The sequence below is a fragment of the Canis aureus genome, chromosome 3, assembly GCF_053574225.1.
Source record: "Canis aureus isolate CA01 chromosome 3, VMU_Caureus_v.1.0, whole genome shotgun sequence".
NCBI classification, from domain to species: Eukaryota; Metazoa; Chordata; class Mammalia; order Carnivora; family Canidae; genus Canis; species Canis aureus.
The window spans coordinates 23,271,152-23,287,589 of NC_135613.1; the positions used below are offsets into that span (position 1 = coordinate 23,271,152).

Here is a 16,438-nt window from a genome sequence, read left to right on the forward strand (position 1 = left end):
GTGGGTCTCCCTGTGAGCACAGAAAGGGCCCAGAAGACTGGCCACGTCCACAGATATTTTGGGTTGCCATGATAAGGGAGACCAAGAATGATGCTCAGTGCCTTACAGCATGGGATGGCCCCAGCACAGAATCCCATAGCCCCAAACACAGAAACTCAGTGCCCAGTAGAGAGTGCGCCAAACAAGCAGCCAGGGTATGGAACAGCCCTAGGGGTCATGAGGTGCTGAGCCAGCAGGGGGGCTGGTCCTGGTAAGGATCCTGGGTCTATGGCTGGGCCTGGGCCGCAGGCGTGTGCCCACAGCAGGAGAGCAGGACCATCTAGGAGGGAATGCTGGGTCACTTCTCAGGCCTACCTCTAGGGCTCCCTTCCCTGGTTTTACTCCCCCTGAGAAGCACCTGTTCATCCCAGGACTGGGCATCTACATAAGGACCAGTGGGTGAGGGAAGAGACCGCAGATGCCACCTTCATGAGCAGAGCAACTATCTCCTGCAGCCATGTTTCCAAAAACCAGGTGCTGGGAAGGCAGCCTTCCAGCACTCCTGGATTTTCACATGATGCTAGCCGGGGTCATATGTGCATGCAGCAACCCTAAATTCTCACCAGAGCCCAGGCTACAGAAAGCGCCATGCGGGGGCCCAGGGAGATGAAGGGCGCACAGGGTGCTTGGCCAGGGCCCTGCCAGCACAGCTTCCCATGGGGGAAGGACCAGGCAGCCTTTCTCCAAGGGGGGTAGCGGGGCTAAGCCACCACCCAGACAGAGGAGGGGAATTCTTTTGTCTGTGAATGGGAACATGAGGTACCTTTACTTCCTGTATTAAATTCTCACATGTCTTTACAAGAACATAACCTTTACAAACAAAAAACCAGAAAAAAAAAAATCTCAGTTGTGTGCCCACCAAAGAACACAGCCCCTGTCCTCATCTATCCCATTCTTATCTTGTTCTCAGAAAAACACCCCTTGAATTTAGCCTGAGAAAATTCTACTGGGGCCCCCACTTCCTCAGGGCCACCACATCAGTGATGGGGACACATATCAAGCCAAGGTCAGAGGGAGGAATCCAGGGACCTACCACTGCCTGGGTTCCAAGGGAGCACTTACCGCTTCATTCTACACCTGAGTAAATAAACACTTTGGTCAAGTCCAGGTGTGAGAGGCTCCCAGGGGGAGGGGGGGGCACCCTCCCAGGATCCAGACCCTCCTTCAGACCTCACCCCCCACCTCCTGTAGCTCACGGCTCTGGCCTCCATCTGGATCACGTCCCCAAAGAAACAATTACAAAGAACACAACAAGGTTTCAAAAACTGATTTATGGAGAAACAGCCCCACACAGTGGTCCCATCTGGGTGACAACACTGGGCACAGGCTCACAGCAGCCACTTCCTCAGGTCCTGGCCCTGCCAGGGGTGCATCATCCCTGCTCCAGCCCACCTTGCACCAGAGCAGACGCCCGAGAGGAACAGCAACTCCCCCCACCTCACCTGTCAGGGCGTGGGATCTCAAGATCAAGCAGCATAAACTCGTTTCTTCTCCAAGTAGGCTACATGATCTCAAATAGCAACCAAAAAGTAAAATTAGGCTGAAAAAGCAAAGGTTCTGACCCCTTCATGTGTTTTGGCGGGTCTCCCTGTGAGCACACAAAGGGCCCAGAAGACTGGACGTCCTCCATGTCTCAGGGTCACTGCTGGCCACCAACACCTCCTGAAGGCTGGCCTACAGGCCACCACACCATGACATGGAACACTCAGTAATTTGGCACTGTCTTGTTCCCATTCACACCTTCAGGCAAACTGATGGTATCATGGCTTATTTCTACTCTCTCAACACCTCTGAGAATGTACAGCCAGATTATATTCCAGACCTCCTAAAAGTAAGAACAGGGAGATCGGCCTAGGTTACCTCTGGGATTGGCCAAGGACTAGGGTGCACGAGCCTCAAGCCAGGGGAGGGCTATATGAGAACACTCCCATAAAGGTTCTTAAAAGTTAGAGCACGAGGACAGAAGACAGAATGAGGGCTTCTGATGGAACAGGGCAGCTTCCTCAAAGCACCAAGTCTGTATGGAGGTTCATCTTCAACACACAGACACTGTGGGCAGGAGTCAGAAATTCCAAGATTCCCGTGACCGAGTTCACCAAGTAAAGGGACTAAACAGGTTCCCCTCTGTCACCACTCAGGAGCACTACAGTGACCGTACTGCAGCAATGAGAGAACACAAAGGCAACCCACAATGACCACTGCCGCTGCTGGAGCACAGATGATCGGCTGGCTGACGGGAGGGCCTTGCCCGACCAGGCCACAGCAGTAAACCCCAGGTTCTCAGGAAAAGAGAATGTCAGATGTGCCAACTCCAGCTCACAGCCTGTTCTCCAAGACATAGGAACAGAGGCCTGGCCTCCTCCTCAAGTAAGCCCACTGTGGGAGCTCTCCTACCTTCTGCCCTGGCCAAGAGGAATGCCAGGGTACAGGCATCCAGCCTAAGCTGCTTGTGTTGGGGGAGGAGGGGATGGAGGGGTGGAAGCTGCAGCCCTCAGCATCAGCCACAGTCCAGATGGCAGGACCAAGGGGTGATGCTGGGAAGGGAGGCCCAGTCTGGAACATGGGAGGAAGGATTCTGGAACTCCCACCACCATGAGGCCTCCAAACCTGCTCCCACCCAACAGCAGACCACTGCAAGTCTGAGGTGGTTAGGCCAACATAACCAGATAGCCCAAAAAAAAAAAAAAAAAAAGTCATTTACATCAGCCTCATGCAGTGAACATTCAGCCCCAATAGAGAAGACTCCAATGACTCACATTTGAAATCTCCAATCACATCATTCCCCCTCAAGTAGCAGAACAGCACATGCCCAGGTACGCAGAGACACACCTGAGGCTCCTGCCACTCACACAACAGACTTATCCAACCTCACAGCAGCACAGTGGCAAATGAGGTGGTGCCAACCAGGGGAAGATGTCCAGACTGACCCAGGGTCCGGTAACCCCTTCCTGGAATCAAGCACAAGCACAGACAGTCCCTAAATCAGGTCATTCTGGTTCCTTGTGGGGACCTGCTTTATCAAATCCCAGCTGTCTTCAAGCTTCCAACCACAACGGGAGCCATTCTGAATGCTCACCAGCCAGAAGTGGCTCCCAGAAGCCGGTTGCCCACTCTCCCCTAAGGCATGCCCGCTGGGGCTAGTTTACATAGCTACCCACTCATCTACCAAACTGGAAACCAGAACTGGCCACAAATACACCAAGTGGGACACAACACGTACTCTGAATGACCAGCTGTGCAGGTGACAAGCCCTCACCCTCCACCACTGCAGGCCCTACCTGGCATCACCCAGGCCACAACCAGCTGTTCGGCCCCAAAGGTCCCTGGGGCCTGGCCTAAGACAGAGACCAATGTGAATGCAGCCAACAGTGGAAACCATGGGGCCCCTTTCTGATGAAAAGGCTCATCTTCAATGAGTGTCAATGGGTGTCACAGACAAGGGGAGGCCTCGGGCCGAGTAGCCTTAAGAGCGAGCCTCAGGCTTGGGCGAAACATGAAGCACGGCAGCCGTCACATTGCTGGCCTTCATTCTGTTCTCCCTGAGGCTTCATAGCCATGGCTACCCCATGCAGGAGCAGCCACACCTGGCACAGGTCAAACAGCAACAGCCACAAAGGGGTGGGGGTGACAGCACTTGAAAGCTCAGTCCCACAGAAGACACGCGGAAGACACAAAAACTGTGACTGCACCTCAGGTCCTGCTAGAAAGATGTGGGAGGTGAGCTGAGCTGTGGTGCCAACAGCCAGCCAGAGGGGACCCTGCCTTCTTGGCTTGCCTCCTTCCTGAGTCGGAGTCCGGAAAGAACCTCCTAGAAGGTCTGCCTTTTAGGGACCATGCCGCAGAGCTTATCAATCCTACAATTCTAGGAAGCAAAGGAAGTTCAAAGTTGCCAAAGGTACTGAAGCTAGAGCAATAGGGATTTTTTTATTATTTTTTTTAAAAAGGCCAGTCAGGGAGAAATTCATCAGGAAAACACGTTTCATGGGACATCTCATGTTGGTCTCTACATGAAGGCACCACAAAGCTGCCCCCTTCCCTGGGGTCCCTTACCCCCCCCCCCCCGCATGAGGGCTCAGCACAGTTCACCCAACAAGAGCAAGCCACACAGAGGGAGACAAAATCTGCATGCCTCCCAAGTGAAGCCGCAACTCATAGAAGGCGAACATGGTGACAGCTCTCTGCAGGCTGGAGACAGAGCTGCAACTAATTCTTGGGTGTCTATGTGCATTTCGGGCTCTGTTCTCAGCAGAGACCTTACGGAGGGTCCCCAAATGCAGGTGTCAATGGGACACAGGCACACCACCAGCAGAAGCATCCATGCTCAGGGTTTCCACCCCAGAGGCTCCCAAGAGGCCCTGGTCTCCAAAGTGCATTCCATACATAAGGGGTGACTTTTCTAGAAAGCTGCCCTATTACCCACAAAGGGGCTCCAAAGTCATCTGTGCAACCACTCTGCTGCTTTGACACTTGCAAAAACAGCACCTGTGTACAAATGGGCAATATAGGACTGTTTGGGATGTAGCCCTGCCAAATCCTGGGGCAGGTTCTGGGACAAGTGGCTCAGCTCAGGGTTCCAACACCAGAGCGTGTGCAGGAGGTGGGTAGGGGTGTGCAAACAGATGCCCTGTCTGGAACTGGCTGCAGCGAGGGTCTTAACTCTAAAGCTAGAGAGAGGCCAGGGCCCCTAAGCTGTTCAGAGGCCCACTGTGCCACTCCCTACTGGCCTGCATCACTGACCCCACCACACCGATGCACAAACATGGCAGAGGTGAAATACTTTTTTCCAAAATCCAAGCAGGTTAGTAGAGAAACAAGAATTCAGTCCAGGGTCCTGGCCCAGCATCCCGACCCCCCAGGACTCCCTCTGAGCACTCACTGCCCCAGCCCCTTGCCAGCCTGCAGCCGCTTTCACTCGCCTCCTGCAAGGGAGCTGGCAAAGCTCACGCACAATCAATCCCCCCTAGTAGCCCAGAGGGTCACTCAGCCTGTCCCATGAAAACTGCCTACAGGCCAAGGGGACACCCCATTTCTCCACTCGAGTTGTTCACAAGACTGTAGTCAGCCCTCTCCATCAGTCCTTTCAGCTTCTTTCTTCCTTCTTTTTTCTTTTTCTTTTTTCTTTTTTTATAAGACATGCTCAGTCAGCCTTCCTATGAGCTCCTGACGAGGACCGGGGCAAATGTACACTCTATACAAGAATCTTGGGGTGGCTAGGCCAAGACTCTTACAAGGTCGGTATTCTGGTCAGAAGGCCAAATCTCCAAAGTGCATGCTGCTTCCTTTCGCAGGAGCAGGGTCCAGGGCCCTGGGAGCCACCCTACAGGGCACTGGCCCGTCAGGAAGTCAGGGACTGGATGTTCTTGAGCATCTCCTCGAAGGCCTGTGGGGATGGCGCCTCTGCGTTCTGGAAGGTGGCCTGCACCCTGCTGTACAGGCTGAAGGATTTCAGCTCCAACCAGATGAACCCGAAGCGGTCCTCGTCGAACAAGATGAAGACCCCAGGTGTGCGCTCAGGGCTGGTGAAGCCATGGCCAGCAATGAGGCCTGTGCCATAAAAACTGCACAGAAACAAGAGGGACAGCACAGGGGAGGAAAGTGAGAAGAGCCTGGAAGGAGCAGGGAGGGCCCCACCCAGCCCCTGCAGCACTCCCACACCGCAGGCCCCCAGTCAGGCTCCCCTTGCTGCCCACTGCTCTCCACCAGCTCACCCAGCTAAAGGAAGAGGGTCTCCGGTAGCATCACTGCGTAACTGTCCCAAAATACACCTTTGTAAAGCTCTCAGGATACTATGTCAGCATGTGAATGCCTCAAACAATCAATGAAGACTTACTGGCATGCAACTATCGTGAACTCCAAAAGCAGAAATTTCAAATCATTAAGGCCAAGTTTCAAATTTCAAGAACAAAGTGAGACAGAGATGCATTTACATGTTTCTTGCCAAGAAATTGGCACTCCTCCAGATAACAAGGAGCTGGGGGCTGGCTCGATCTCCCAGTGCACAGAGGCAGCCAGGACCCCCAACCTTCAGCCACCATGCCGAGGCTCTCCTGGGTAGGAGAGCAGAGCAGGCCTGTCCATGAGGGCACCTGGTTTGCAGGTATTCTCAGGTGGAAAAAGCACCAGAGCCTACAGGGAGGCAAAGTGATATCCACTGAGCTTAGTATTCCAGGGGGCCATATCCTGCCTGCACGCTGTGGCAAGCCCTCGCAGACACACAAACCAAACAGGGAAGGGACCACAGCATGTCCCTCCCAGTTCATGGACACCTATGTGGGGCGGGGCTGGCCTGAGAACACCCTCTAGGTGAGCCCACTGGGCTCTCGACCGGCCTCGAGACACTGTGAACTGTTAAGTTTCCTAAGGACAGCAGAGTCCTTTCTTTTATGACCACTAAAAAGTTTGCAACAGTTGAAATTACACTGGAACACCACTTGTAGGTCTCCTCCAGGAAAAACTGAATTCAGCCACTTTTGTGGTAATTGTGTAACATGAAGAAAACGGAAATAGATTTTTCCCCAATGTAAGATAACAGAAGAGTACACGCACTGATCTCTGTCCTGGTACCTGGCACAGAGCTCCTGAAACCCTTGTAAAACCCACTAGGAGGTGACACCCTCCCTTCTGGTGACCAGCCAGGAATAGAAGCTTAGAATCTTCAGCAGCCCCGCCATTCTCCAGACAGGAGAGGGGCTGGAAACGGAGCTAATGATCCACCGTGCCTATGTGAGGAAGTTCCACAACATCCCAAAGTATGGGGTTCAGGGAGCTCCAAAGTGGGGAAACCTACACCCCAGTTCCACGGGGGTGGGAGCTACTGGGCTCGGGACCCTACACATTTCTTCATCTGGCTGTCCACCTATATCCTTTCTCACTTCCCTGAGTTCTATGAGCCACCCCAGCACCTCAATCAAACCTGGGGAGGGGATCAGAGGAACCACCCCCCCGCCCCGACCCATAGCTGGTTGGTCAGAAGCACAGGTGGGATTGGTGTCTGAAGGGGCAGGGGCAGTCTTGCCGGGTCTGATAGCGTCTCTGGGGGACAGAGTCAGGAGAGAGTCAAGTGGCCCAACACCAAGTTGGTATTATGGAGAACTGCCTACTGGTGTGGGGGGCACCACCCCACCAATTGACACTGTGTGCTCAGAACCAATTAACCCGCCAAGCCCACAAAGATACCTAAATCCTCACTTGGGGTGCTCAGCACTCTGCCCACACTTATTCTAACATGATGCACTGATTAGAGCACCGCCGGCAGGAGACAGCAGTCAGCCTGGAAGTCAAGGAAACAGGTCTTTACATGTAACTGGATGAACATGGAGGCCAGGCAGCTGAGATGCCAAGAAATGGACAGGTCATCCCCTCGAGACATCCCCTAGGACAACTAAGCAGAGCTTTCTGCAATGATGGAACGTTCGACACCTGCACTGTCCAATACATGTGTGGCTGCTGACACCTGAACTGTGGCCAGTGTGATGGAGGACCTGAATCTGTAGTTTTATTGATTTTGGCTCATCTACACCTAAGAAGGCCTGAAGTGCAGAGAAGAGAGCTGGGGCAGGAAGGGCCTGAGTGGCTGTGGGCAGTGGCTCAAGACAAAACCATAAGAATAGAAGTCAAGTGAAAAGCAGGCTTTCTGAGCCAGGAGAGAAACCACAGGAGGAAAGAGGGGCTGATACTGGAGTGTGCTCAGACCTGCTCAGCAGGTAACTACAAGGACATCCAGGTAAACTCAAGCCGGCTTCTGGGGGACAGGTACAGGAGAGACGTCTTCTCCCCAGCTGTTTTCAATGCCACCTGCAGACTCACCTGTCTCCCTTTCACCTAACGAGGCCACAGAAGGCACTGGGAAGGAAGCCTCATGCCTGGAGGTTTAATAAGGCCCCCTCGAGGCTCACCGGGGGTGAGAGGTTGGGAGCCTCCCAAGTCTGAGTTGTGGCTGTGCAGCCCAGAGAAGGGCACTGTTCATTGGGGGCCAAGCTGGGACTCCACCAGAATTGTCAGGGTCTCCCCACCCGAGTGCAGGGAGCCCCCACACTGGCCAGCACTGAGCCTGGCCCCCATTGCCCATCTCTGTGCCAGGTGGTAAGGCAGGACTCCCCGGAAAGCCTGTCACGCCTGCCCTGGCATTCTTACCACATCCTGCAGGTGCGGGGATAGTCCTCGTTCCTCGAGCTCACGCCCACAGGCAACACGAACGGCTGCCCCTGCCCTGACTGGGCGGGCTGCTCAGGTGCAGGTGGAGCTGCAGCCTCGGCCTCTCCATCCCGAGACTCCCCGCCCTTCTCGGCAGGCAGCTCTGCGCTGGGCTGGGCAGGGCCCCGCTGGGGCTCTCGGGGACTCTGCTGGCCTCGGCCCTCACCGTCCTCGGGCCCATTCTCCTGCTGCTGCTGCTCCTGACGGACCTGCTCCCGAACCTCCAGGACGATGCGCGAGAGCTCATTGAAGTTGCGGAGGCTCTCCACATCAGGCAGCTGAATACGGTGCATGAGGTCGATCTCCACTGTCTGCTGCCCAGCAGGGATGTTGGGGTCCCCCTGAGGAGCGAGCGTGTGGCTGTCAGCAGGGCTCAGGGACCAGCAGAGACACATTGTGCGCAGTTTCCAGCCTAGATCACACTTCTGGACAAATCAGCTCACTCCAGCAATCCTACTGACTTAGCAGCAACCCCTCTGAAGTAAGACTATTTTAGAAGCCCTTAAAAGTAAGTGCCTACAGCAGGCACCCTCATCTGTGAAGGAATCTGTGAAAACAGGGGCTAAGATCTTGTGAGCGAACTCGAGAAGGACACAAGCACCTGGCACAGTGGCTCATGGGCACTCAAGAACTCCAGATAGGGGATCCCTGGGTGGCGCAGCGGTTTGGCGCCTGCCTTTGGCCCAGGGCGCGATCCTGGAGACCCGGGATCGAATCCCACATCGGGCTCCCGGTGCATGGAGCCTGCTTCTCCCTCTGCCTATGTCTCTGCCTCTCTCTCTCTCTCTCTCTCTCTGTGACTATCATAAATAAATAAAAAATTAAAAAAAAAAAAAAAAAAAAGAACTCCAGATATAGGGCAGCCCGGGTGGCTCAGTGGTTTAGCGCCATCTTCAGCCCGAGGCCTGATCCTAGAGACCTGGGATCGAGTCCCGTGTCGGGCTCCTTGCATGGAGCCTGCCCCTCTCTCTGTCTTTGTGTGTCTCTCATGAATAAATAAATAAAATCTTAAAAAAAAAAAAAAAAAAAACTCCAGATATAAAAACCTCCCCATTCTAGAAGACTGAGGGTAAGGGAAAGGCACAGACTCTTCCAGGGTCAGGCGGCAGCCCAGATCTGTTTGGAACACACACACACCTGAGCCCGAACCTAGGAAATGCTCCAGGCCTCAGTCCCACCAGGGGCCCCAGTACTGGGCTCTGCTCACCAGGAGGCTTCCCAGGGCACAGGGACCCTGGCCCATCAAGGTCTAAGAGCAAAGCTCCCTGAGAACAAAGGAGAGGCACTGCTCCCCAGGAGACTATAGTGCACCTGTGAGAAATGCACCCCAACTACGTGTAGGATGGGTGAGCACGGTGTGGATGGTGCCCATTTGTTCAAGACCCCCATTCAGCTCAACAACCCTCCCACTGTTTGTGAGCTGCGGAGGCCAGGATGGGAGCCTGTGTAATAATGCAGGACATCTCCAATGTGGCCACACCTTACAGTCCCCAGGGAAGCTCATGAAGCCACATACCCAGCCCGCACTCGCCGCCCCCTCCGAATCAGAATCTGTAGGGCCCAGCATCAGGGTCTCCTCAACATCCCCAGGGATTCGGTGTGTGGCCAGGACTGAGAACCATGTGGTAAAGCCACCTTGGAAATGCTGCAAATCCCTTGGAGGTCTTGTAAAAAGCAAAGCCTGGTTCAGTGGATCTGTAGGGCCCAACACTCTGCAGTCCCAACGAACTCCCCAGTGCAGGGGTGCTACAGGTCCAGAGCCCACTCTGAGGAGCCAGAGTGTAGCCCAAGTCCTGCTACCACAAGGCTAATAAGATGGAGTTCACAGAGGTGAGCCCACCAAGGCCGCACCCAGACTCACCGTGATCTTCGTGCCCCTGGCACACTTTCCATGGAAGCTGAGCATAACAATCTCTAGGCCGTGGCTGCCATAGGTGCCTTTGAAAAGACCGGGTCTGATGAGGTCATCCGGGTGGCTGGGCGGGAGGTAGATGCGGCGGTAGGTCAGGCAGTTGCTGTGGGGGGAACAGGGGGCATGAGGGCAGCTTGGCGGGCAGGAAGGCCTAGTATAGCCAGGCTTAGGTTCCTCTAGGCCAGTGGGGAGCAGGGACACCCTACATTCCTGAGCCACAATCACTCCCCTCAAAACACACGCAGGGCACATTTCACACCTCCTAATTCTGACAGGGCTTAAGAGCTCATGTTCGCTCCACCAGCACAAGGGAACTGCGGGGGTAGAGCTCTCTACAGAGGGGAAGGGGATACTACTCCCACTCCATCACCCTAGCATAGGAATCCCCAAAACTGCAAAGAGGATATTCACTGCACAAGGGGCCATTTAAATGCGTCATGGGGACAGGGGCAGAGGCTGAGGTAGGGAGAGCAACTAAGGGCAGAGGCCTCCCCCAGTAGACGTGGGGAGGCTCTGGCACACAGGCCAGGCTTGTTAGAGCACACTGTTAGTAGATGATGATAAATCAGATAGCAAACAGACATGGAGGTAGGGCAGGGTGGTTGGACACTGTGTTCACAGTACCCAGAGAGAGCAAGACTGTGCTCACAGTATCCATAAAGGGGGAACTCAGTAACCATGAAAGAGCACTGGGCTGACAGTACCCAGAGAGACTGTGCTCACAGTACTCACAGGGCAGACTGCACTTACTCATACTGACTCGTGTAGATAAACTTCATCAGGATGAGCTCCTGCATGTGCTCATGGAAAATGTCCTCCAGTGTCCGCCCCCATTCTTCCCTCAGCCATGTTCGGAATTCCTTCCAAGAGAATACAGATCATGAAAACCAACATGACTCGCATGGAAAACTCACTGTGGCACTAGGTAGATAAAAGCAGCGTTTTTACAGCTGCAGGTGATGCCTTGGGTGCACCTGTGCCAGAGTACCAGGGGGTGGACGGTATGGAGATAAAGGATAGGAAGGAGGAGGGGGCTGCCACACTTTGGTCTCCCAGTCCTTGACCTACTTCCTATGGAGGTCAGCCACCAATGAAAAGTGAGGGGCAGGGATCCCTGGGTGTCAGCAGTTTGGCGCCTGCCTTTGGCCCGGGGCGCGATCCTGGAGTCCTGGGATTGAGTCCCACGTCGGGCTCCCGACATGGAGCCTGCTTCTCCCTTCTCCTGTGTCTCTGCCTCTCTCTCTATGTCTATCATAAATAAATAAATAAATAAATAAATCTTTAAAAAAAAAAAAAAAGTGAGGGGCTCTGGTCCCCATCTTCCCAGAGCACTCAGGCCCAGACTTCAACAGGCAACAACCATGGGATCCCTCCAGGCAAGGCGAGGGCCACAGCCCACATCCAGAGCTCCCAGGTAGCAGCCATGTGAGCCTCACAGCTGTGGCCACCTAAGGGGCATGTGGAATCTACACTGAACCTGGTTATGGGGCTGCTGGTCACACTGGCTGGCTGCTTTCTGCAAGATAGGTATGGCCAGAGGAGAAGGCAGGTGCCTTCACAGTTGTTACACATTCAAAAGTTCATCTGTAAAAAGGAGTTTTTATAAACACTGCATCCTCAAAGTTCAGTCATTCATTACAGGATCAATGCAAAGGATGTTTAGTACTTAATAGCCTGATTCTGTGCATTTAACTTAATCCATAGCTCTGACTTCTAGCTCAATATAGCATTCCTATTGACCATCCAGAGTTAGCTCCACAAACAGAAGCAAAAGCAGTTTAATAACAACAGAAAAACCAAGAGAGTTGTCATCTGTTGATTGCTTTTTTTGTTGTTGTTGTTTGCTTTAATATGTTCCTTGCCCAAACTCTGGCCAGACACAGAAACCCCTCCCTGCAGTGACTGGAGCACACAGCGAGTGAGCCACAAGCTCAATATCCGCAAATCAACTGAAAGTTTCTGTACTAGCAGAATGAAGTTGGAAAAGGAAAAGTTTTAAGTCCTATTTCCAGCAGGCTCAGACAACACATGAATTGGGAATACATATTAGAAAGTATGCACAGGACATTATGACTCACTCTAAAGCCGCAGTAATCAAGACAGTGATATGAACATCAGAGCCAACAAATATGTCAATGGACTGTTTTGAAACAGTCCAAAAAACAGATCCATTTACCTGGTCAGTCTCTTTCCAACAAATACATCCAAGCCACCCAACAAGAAAGGAAAAGTCTCTTCCACAAATGACACTCCAATAACTGGACATCCATGTGGAGAAAAGAAACCACAATCCCTGCCTCACACCACACACAGGAAGTTACTCTAGATGAGCCACAGACCCAGCGTGAAGCTACCAAACTTCTGAGGAAAGAGCCTCTCTGCAGCTTAGGGATAGGCAAAGTCTTTTAAGACACAGAAAATAACTATAAAAGAAAAAACTTGACAAATTAGACTTTACCAAAGTCAAAACCTTCCACTCAAATGGAATAAGGCCCTAAAAAATCAAAACAGATAACAGATAAAAATGGAATTGAACAAAGGTAATGAGCAAGGATTTTATGTCACCATGGTAAGTAATCAGACTTGAGCTAAATACTTGAAGCTGGCTTGTGAAGAGTCATAATCTTGTTTACTTTGCATGAAAAGGTCAGAGTCATTAGAACCAGACCCAATTACTCAGAACAAAGACCTCTGAGATATGTTTATTATGAAATTACCTCATGAGATATGCATGCACAAGGAAAAACAGAGGGGCCCAGAGCATACAGTACAAGAATAATCTTTATTCAACGCTTGCTCACCAGGTGCTGGCACTACAGAATCATCACCTTTATTTACACAATGGCCCAGGCTACAGGTGCTCACACCTTCCCTGTACTACAGATGTGTGGGGGCTGGGAGAGTTTGAGAAAACTTTCTAAAGTCACCCAGCTAGGAAGCAGTAGAATCAGAGCTACTCTGAAGTTCACAAGCTAACTGGCCTTGTTTCCACCAGGGCTAACTCAAAGGCCAGCAGGAGCACAGGAGTCAGGGGGCTCACCCAGCAAACTAACAACACATAATAAGAATTTAAAAAACCTTCAGGGCCTTTTACGTGGAAATCTCATTTCTGTATAATCCAAAATCCAGGGAAGGTTTTTGCATAGAGTTCAGGCAGCTATAGGAATAACACCTGGTGGCTCTGCCAGGTGGCTGTGGACAGCCAGGCACTAAGGCATTCCCATGCAGAGCCCTACTCAGTCCTCCAAACCACATCGGTGTCCACAGGTAATGCTACGGCCCTATTTCACAGATGAGGACTGAAGTTCTCAGAGAGCAGCAAGTCACTAGAGCATGCAGTCAATCACCCTATGGATGGAATGCTGTGTTAAAAATAAAGTTTCTAAAGAATTATAATGAGACTGGAAAATATTTCTGGAAGAGCTAAAAAGCTTAAAAAAAAAAAAGATCCAAATTAGAAGGAGTTAGATCGCAGTTACATAAAATTTGGAGAACAAGAAGGTATGACGGAGGATGGATGTGGGGCTGCTCCTGGGTAGGGCTCCCATGATTGCATGTTTGATGGTGAGAAGGCATTTCAGTATATAAGACAAAGAAACAAAAGCAACTTGTGTCCGGTCAAGGAGTCTAATGCCAGAGTCTCTCTACGGGACTAAGTGCAAAATGCACTGTGAGCAGGGCCAGCAGAAGCCCATGGCCTAGTCAGGAGGGACAAGAGATGCCCACAGCATCACAGGGGGTGGGGCCTGGCCATCCTCCCTCCTGCCTCTCTGCGCAGTCTCTCCTCCTCCAAGCAGCCTCTAGGTTTCTAGAAGCCTCAGGTTGGGGGTTGGACAGGCACAGGATGAACAGGGAAGATGGCGGCTGGGCCTTACCTCATCTGTGAAGAAGGCCAAGAGAGATGAGTTTGTGTAGGCCTGAGGGCCTGCCCTGCTCACAGGATCCCAGGAGAGGGACTGCAATGTGCAGAGCACACAGGTCACCCAGGAGGTGTCATGAGGGGCAGGCTGAGGGCACCACAGCCTCAGCCATCAGAATACACCACGATAGTCTGGACCTGGCATTCAAAGGTGGACACAGCAGGTTTAGAAACCCGGGGAATGGAGCTGCATGTGACAAGTGGGAGGGATGGTGAGCAAGACACAGTGTATCAGCCAGAGACCCACAGAGCAGCTGTGGCCTTCACCAGAAAATGGATGGACACTCACTGGTTCCTTTGTGGGCACAGGGCCACCAGGGCATCCCCAAAAAGCTCTTGGTGCCACGGAGAATGGAGGAGATGCAGCATCAGGCCATCCCCTGGGGGTGTGAGAGGACTCCCTCCTCCGCTGGAGGAGATGGCTCTTGCCGCCCTAGTTCCCTCCTAGCCCTCCTGGCTGCCAGGAGCCCTCCGTTCCCTAGGGAGTACCACATGGCCCTAGAGTTTTAAATGACCATCAGCCATCCGAGCACAAGGCAGCCAGAGTGCAGGACTCAGCCTTTCATCTCAATGTCAGAGCTACTGGGACACATGGTGATGTCCCCCTACAGCCCATCCTCTCTCCCTGGGGCCTGAAGCCATTCCCTGGAACAGAAAGATTCCACAAGAATGTGCAGACATTTCTGGCTGACTCACAAATCCACAGAACCCATTCCCACATGGCCGAAGTGAGAGACAGGAGAGGGACAGAGAGAAAAGCAGCAGAGAGACTGCACACAGCTGAGACAAAGTGACTGCAGGGCCAAACTGCAAGCTCTCCCACCACCTGCTGCAGGCAGCCCGGCCCTCTGCTCTGCCTGAAGACACAGCGTCTCCCTGACCTTCCACTCTCCATGGGCAAGGCAGGGGAAGACAGACCTCTGACGACAAAAAAATTTCTGGATAAAAATATACCATGAATCAAAAAAAATTAAAAATATATATATATATACCATGAATCAAACTAAAAGAGAGAAACATAAGAAAAAGTGATTTGCAACTCACACCAGAAGGACTGATGCTCTGATATGAAAAGAAAGCTCCTACGAATCAACTAGAAACCTACCAGCACCAGAGAGAGCAGTGAGAATGTTTACTAACGTCACAGAAAAGGAGCCACGTGGAGCCCTAACCATGCCCTAATCTCAGCCTCGGTCAGTCTGGATACCAGCAAAGTTTTGTTCCTACCCACAATCCACGTGTTCTTATAGTTTCCACAAAGGGCTTGTGTTATACTTTTATAACCAGAAAATATACCATTCCACTTCAAAATCAGTGAGCCCACACACAGAGGCAGCTTATAAGACCTCTTCCTGATGCCAGTGTGTTTCCAGAATTACACTACACTACATGGCCTTTTTAAGGTCAATGGCTGAGGAGTTTCTATTCTCAGAATACATGTTGACCTTTCTCGCTGAAACATGGACTGGAGCAGTCATCTGTATGCTATGTGCGTGACCATACAGGCGATCCTCAACGGCACTGTTGTAAAGTGAAAATGCATCTGCGTCACCTGTCACCTTCACACACTGTATATTTGAGCAAATAGGGCCTCATCTACCTGCAAAGGGTTCCAGCAAGCATTTGTGTGCATTCTTCAGACGCAGACATACATGCATATGATTTTATGTTACACCTCCCTGCAATTCTCTGGCTAACAGGGAAACCATCAGACTCAGAACCTAAGAAATGCACACCCAATAAATAAATATAAGCTCAATGAGCATCCTACACTTTATTTTTTTTTTAAAGATTTATTTATTTATTCATTCAGAGAGAGAGAGAGAGAGGCAGAGACACAGGCAGAGGGAGAAGCAGGCTCCATGCAGGAAGCCCGATGTGGGACTTGATCCCGGGTCTCCAGGATCACACCCCGGGCTGTAGGCGGCGCTAAACCGCTGCGCCACCAGGGCTACCCTGCATCCTACACTTTAAAAGTTCAAGTTTCTGTTTTGTTTTGTTTTTTAAAGATTTCATTTACTTATTTGAAAGAGCATGAGAGAGTGAGAGCACAAGCAAGAGGAAGGAGAGAGGGAGAAGCAGGCTCCTCAGTGAGCCAGAACCCCAACAGAGGGCTCGATCCCACGACCCTGGGAGCCAAAGGCAGATGCTTAACCAACTGAGCCACCCCAGGTACCCCTAAAAGTTCCAAGTTTTTCTTAAGAATGTTTTGAAAGGGCAGTATGACTTGGATCCTCAGAAAAGGAAAACTCAAAGGCAATGGAAAACTATCCATGCAAATAAAAGGAAGTACAAAGAAACTCAGAGGTGTGGCTCACAGGTGGCCTCCCGGCTGCAACACCAAGACCTAGGAATCTCAGCCGCCAAGCCCAACC

At 52.0% G+C, this 16,438-nt stretch overlaps 1 protein-coding gene across 2 annotated transcripts in view; it reads right to left on the reverse strand.

Annotated features, from left to right (window-relative positions):
• Positions 1-1,291: 1,291 nt before the first annotated feature.
• Positions 1,292-16,438, reverse strand: part of FBXO31 (F-box protein 31) — a 44,701-nt gene continuing 29,554 nt past the window's right edge. For both annotated transcript variants that reach the window (XM_077891071.1, XM_077891070.1), the window contains 4 exons: positions 10,895-11,004; positions 10,094-10,247; positions 8,173-8,573; positions 1,292-5,597 (listed from right to left, as the gene is read on the reverse strand). In XM_077891071.1, coding sequence (XP_077747197.1) covers positions 5,375-5,597; positions 8,173-8,573; positions 10,094-10,247; positions 10,895-11,004 — 888 coding nt within the window. In that variant the 3' untranslated portion in view covers positions 1,292-5,374. The remainder of the gene's footprint in view (positions 5,598-8,172; positions 8,574-10,093; positions 10,248-10,894; positions 11,005-16,438) is intronic.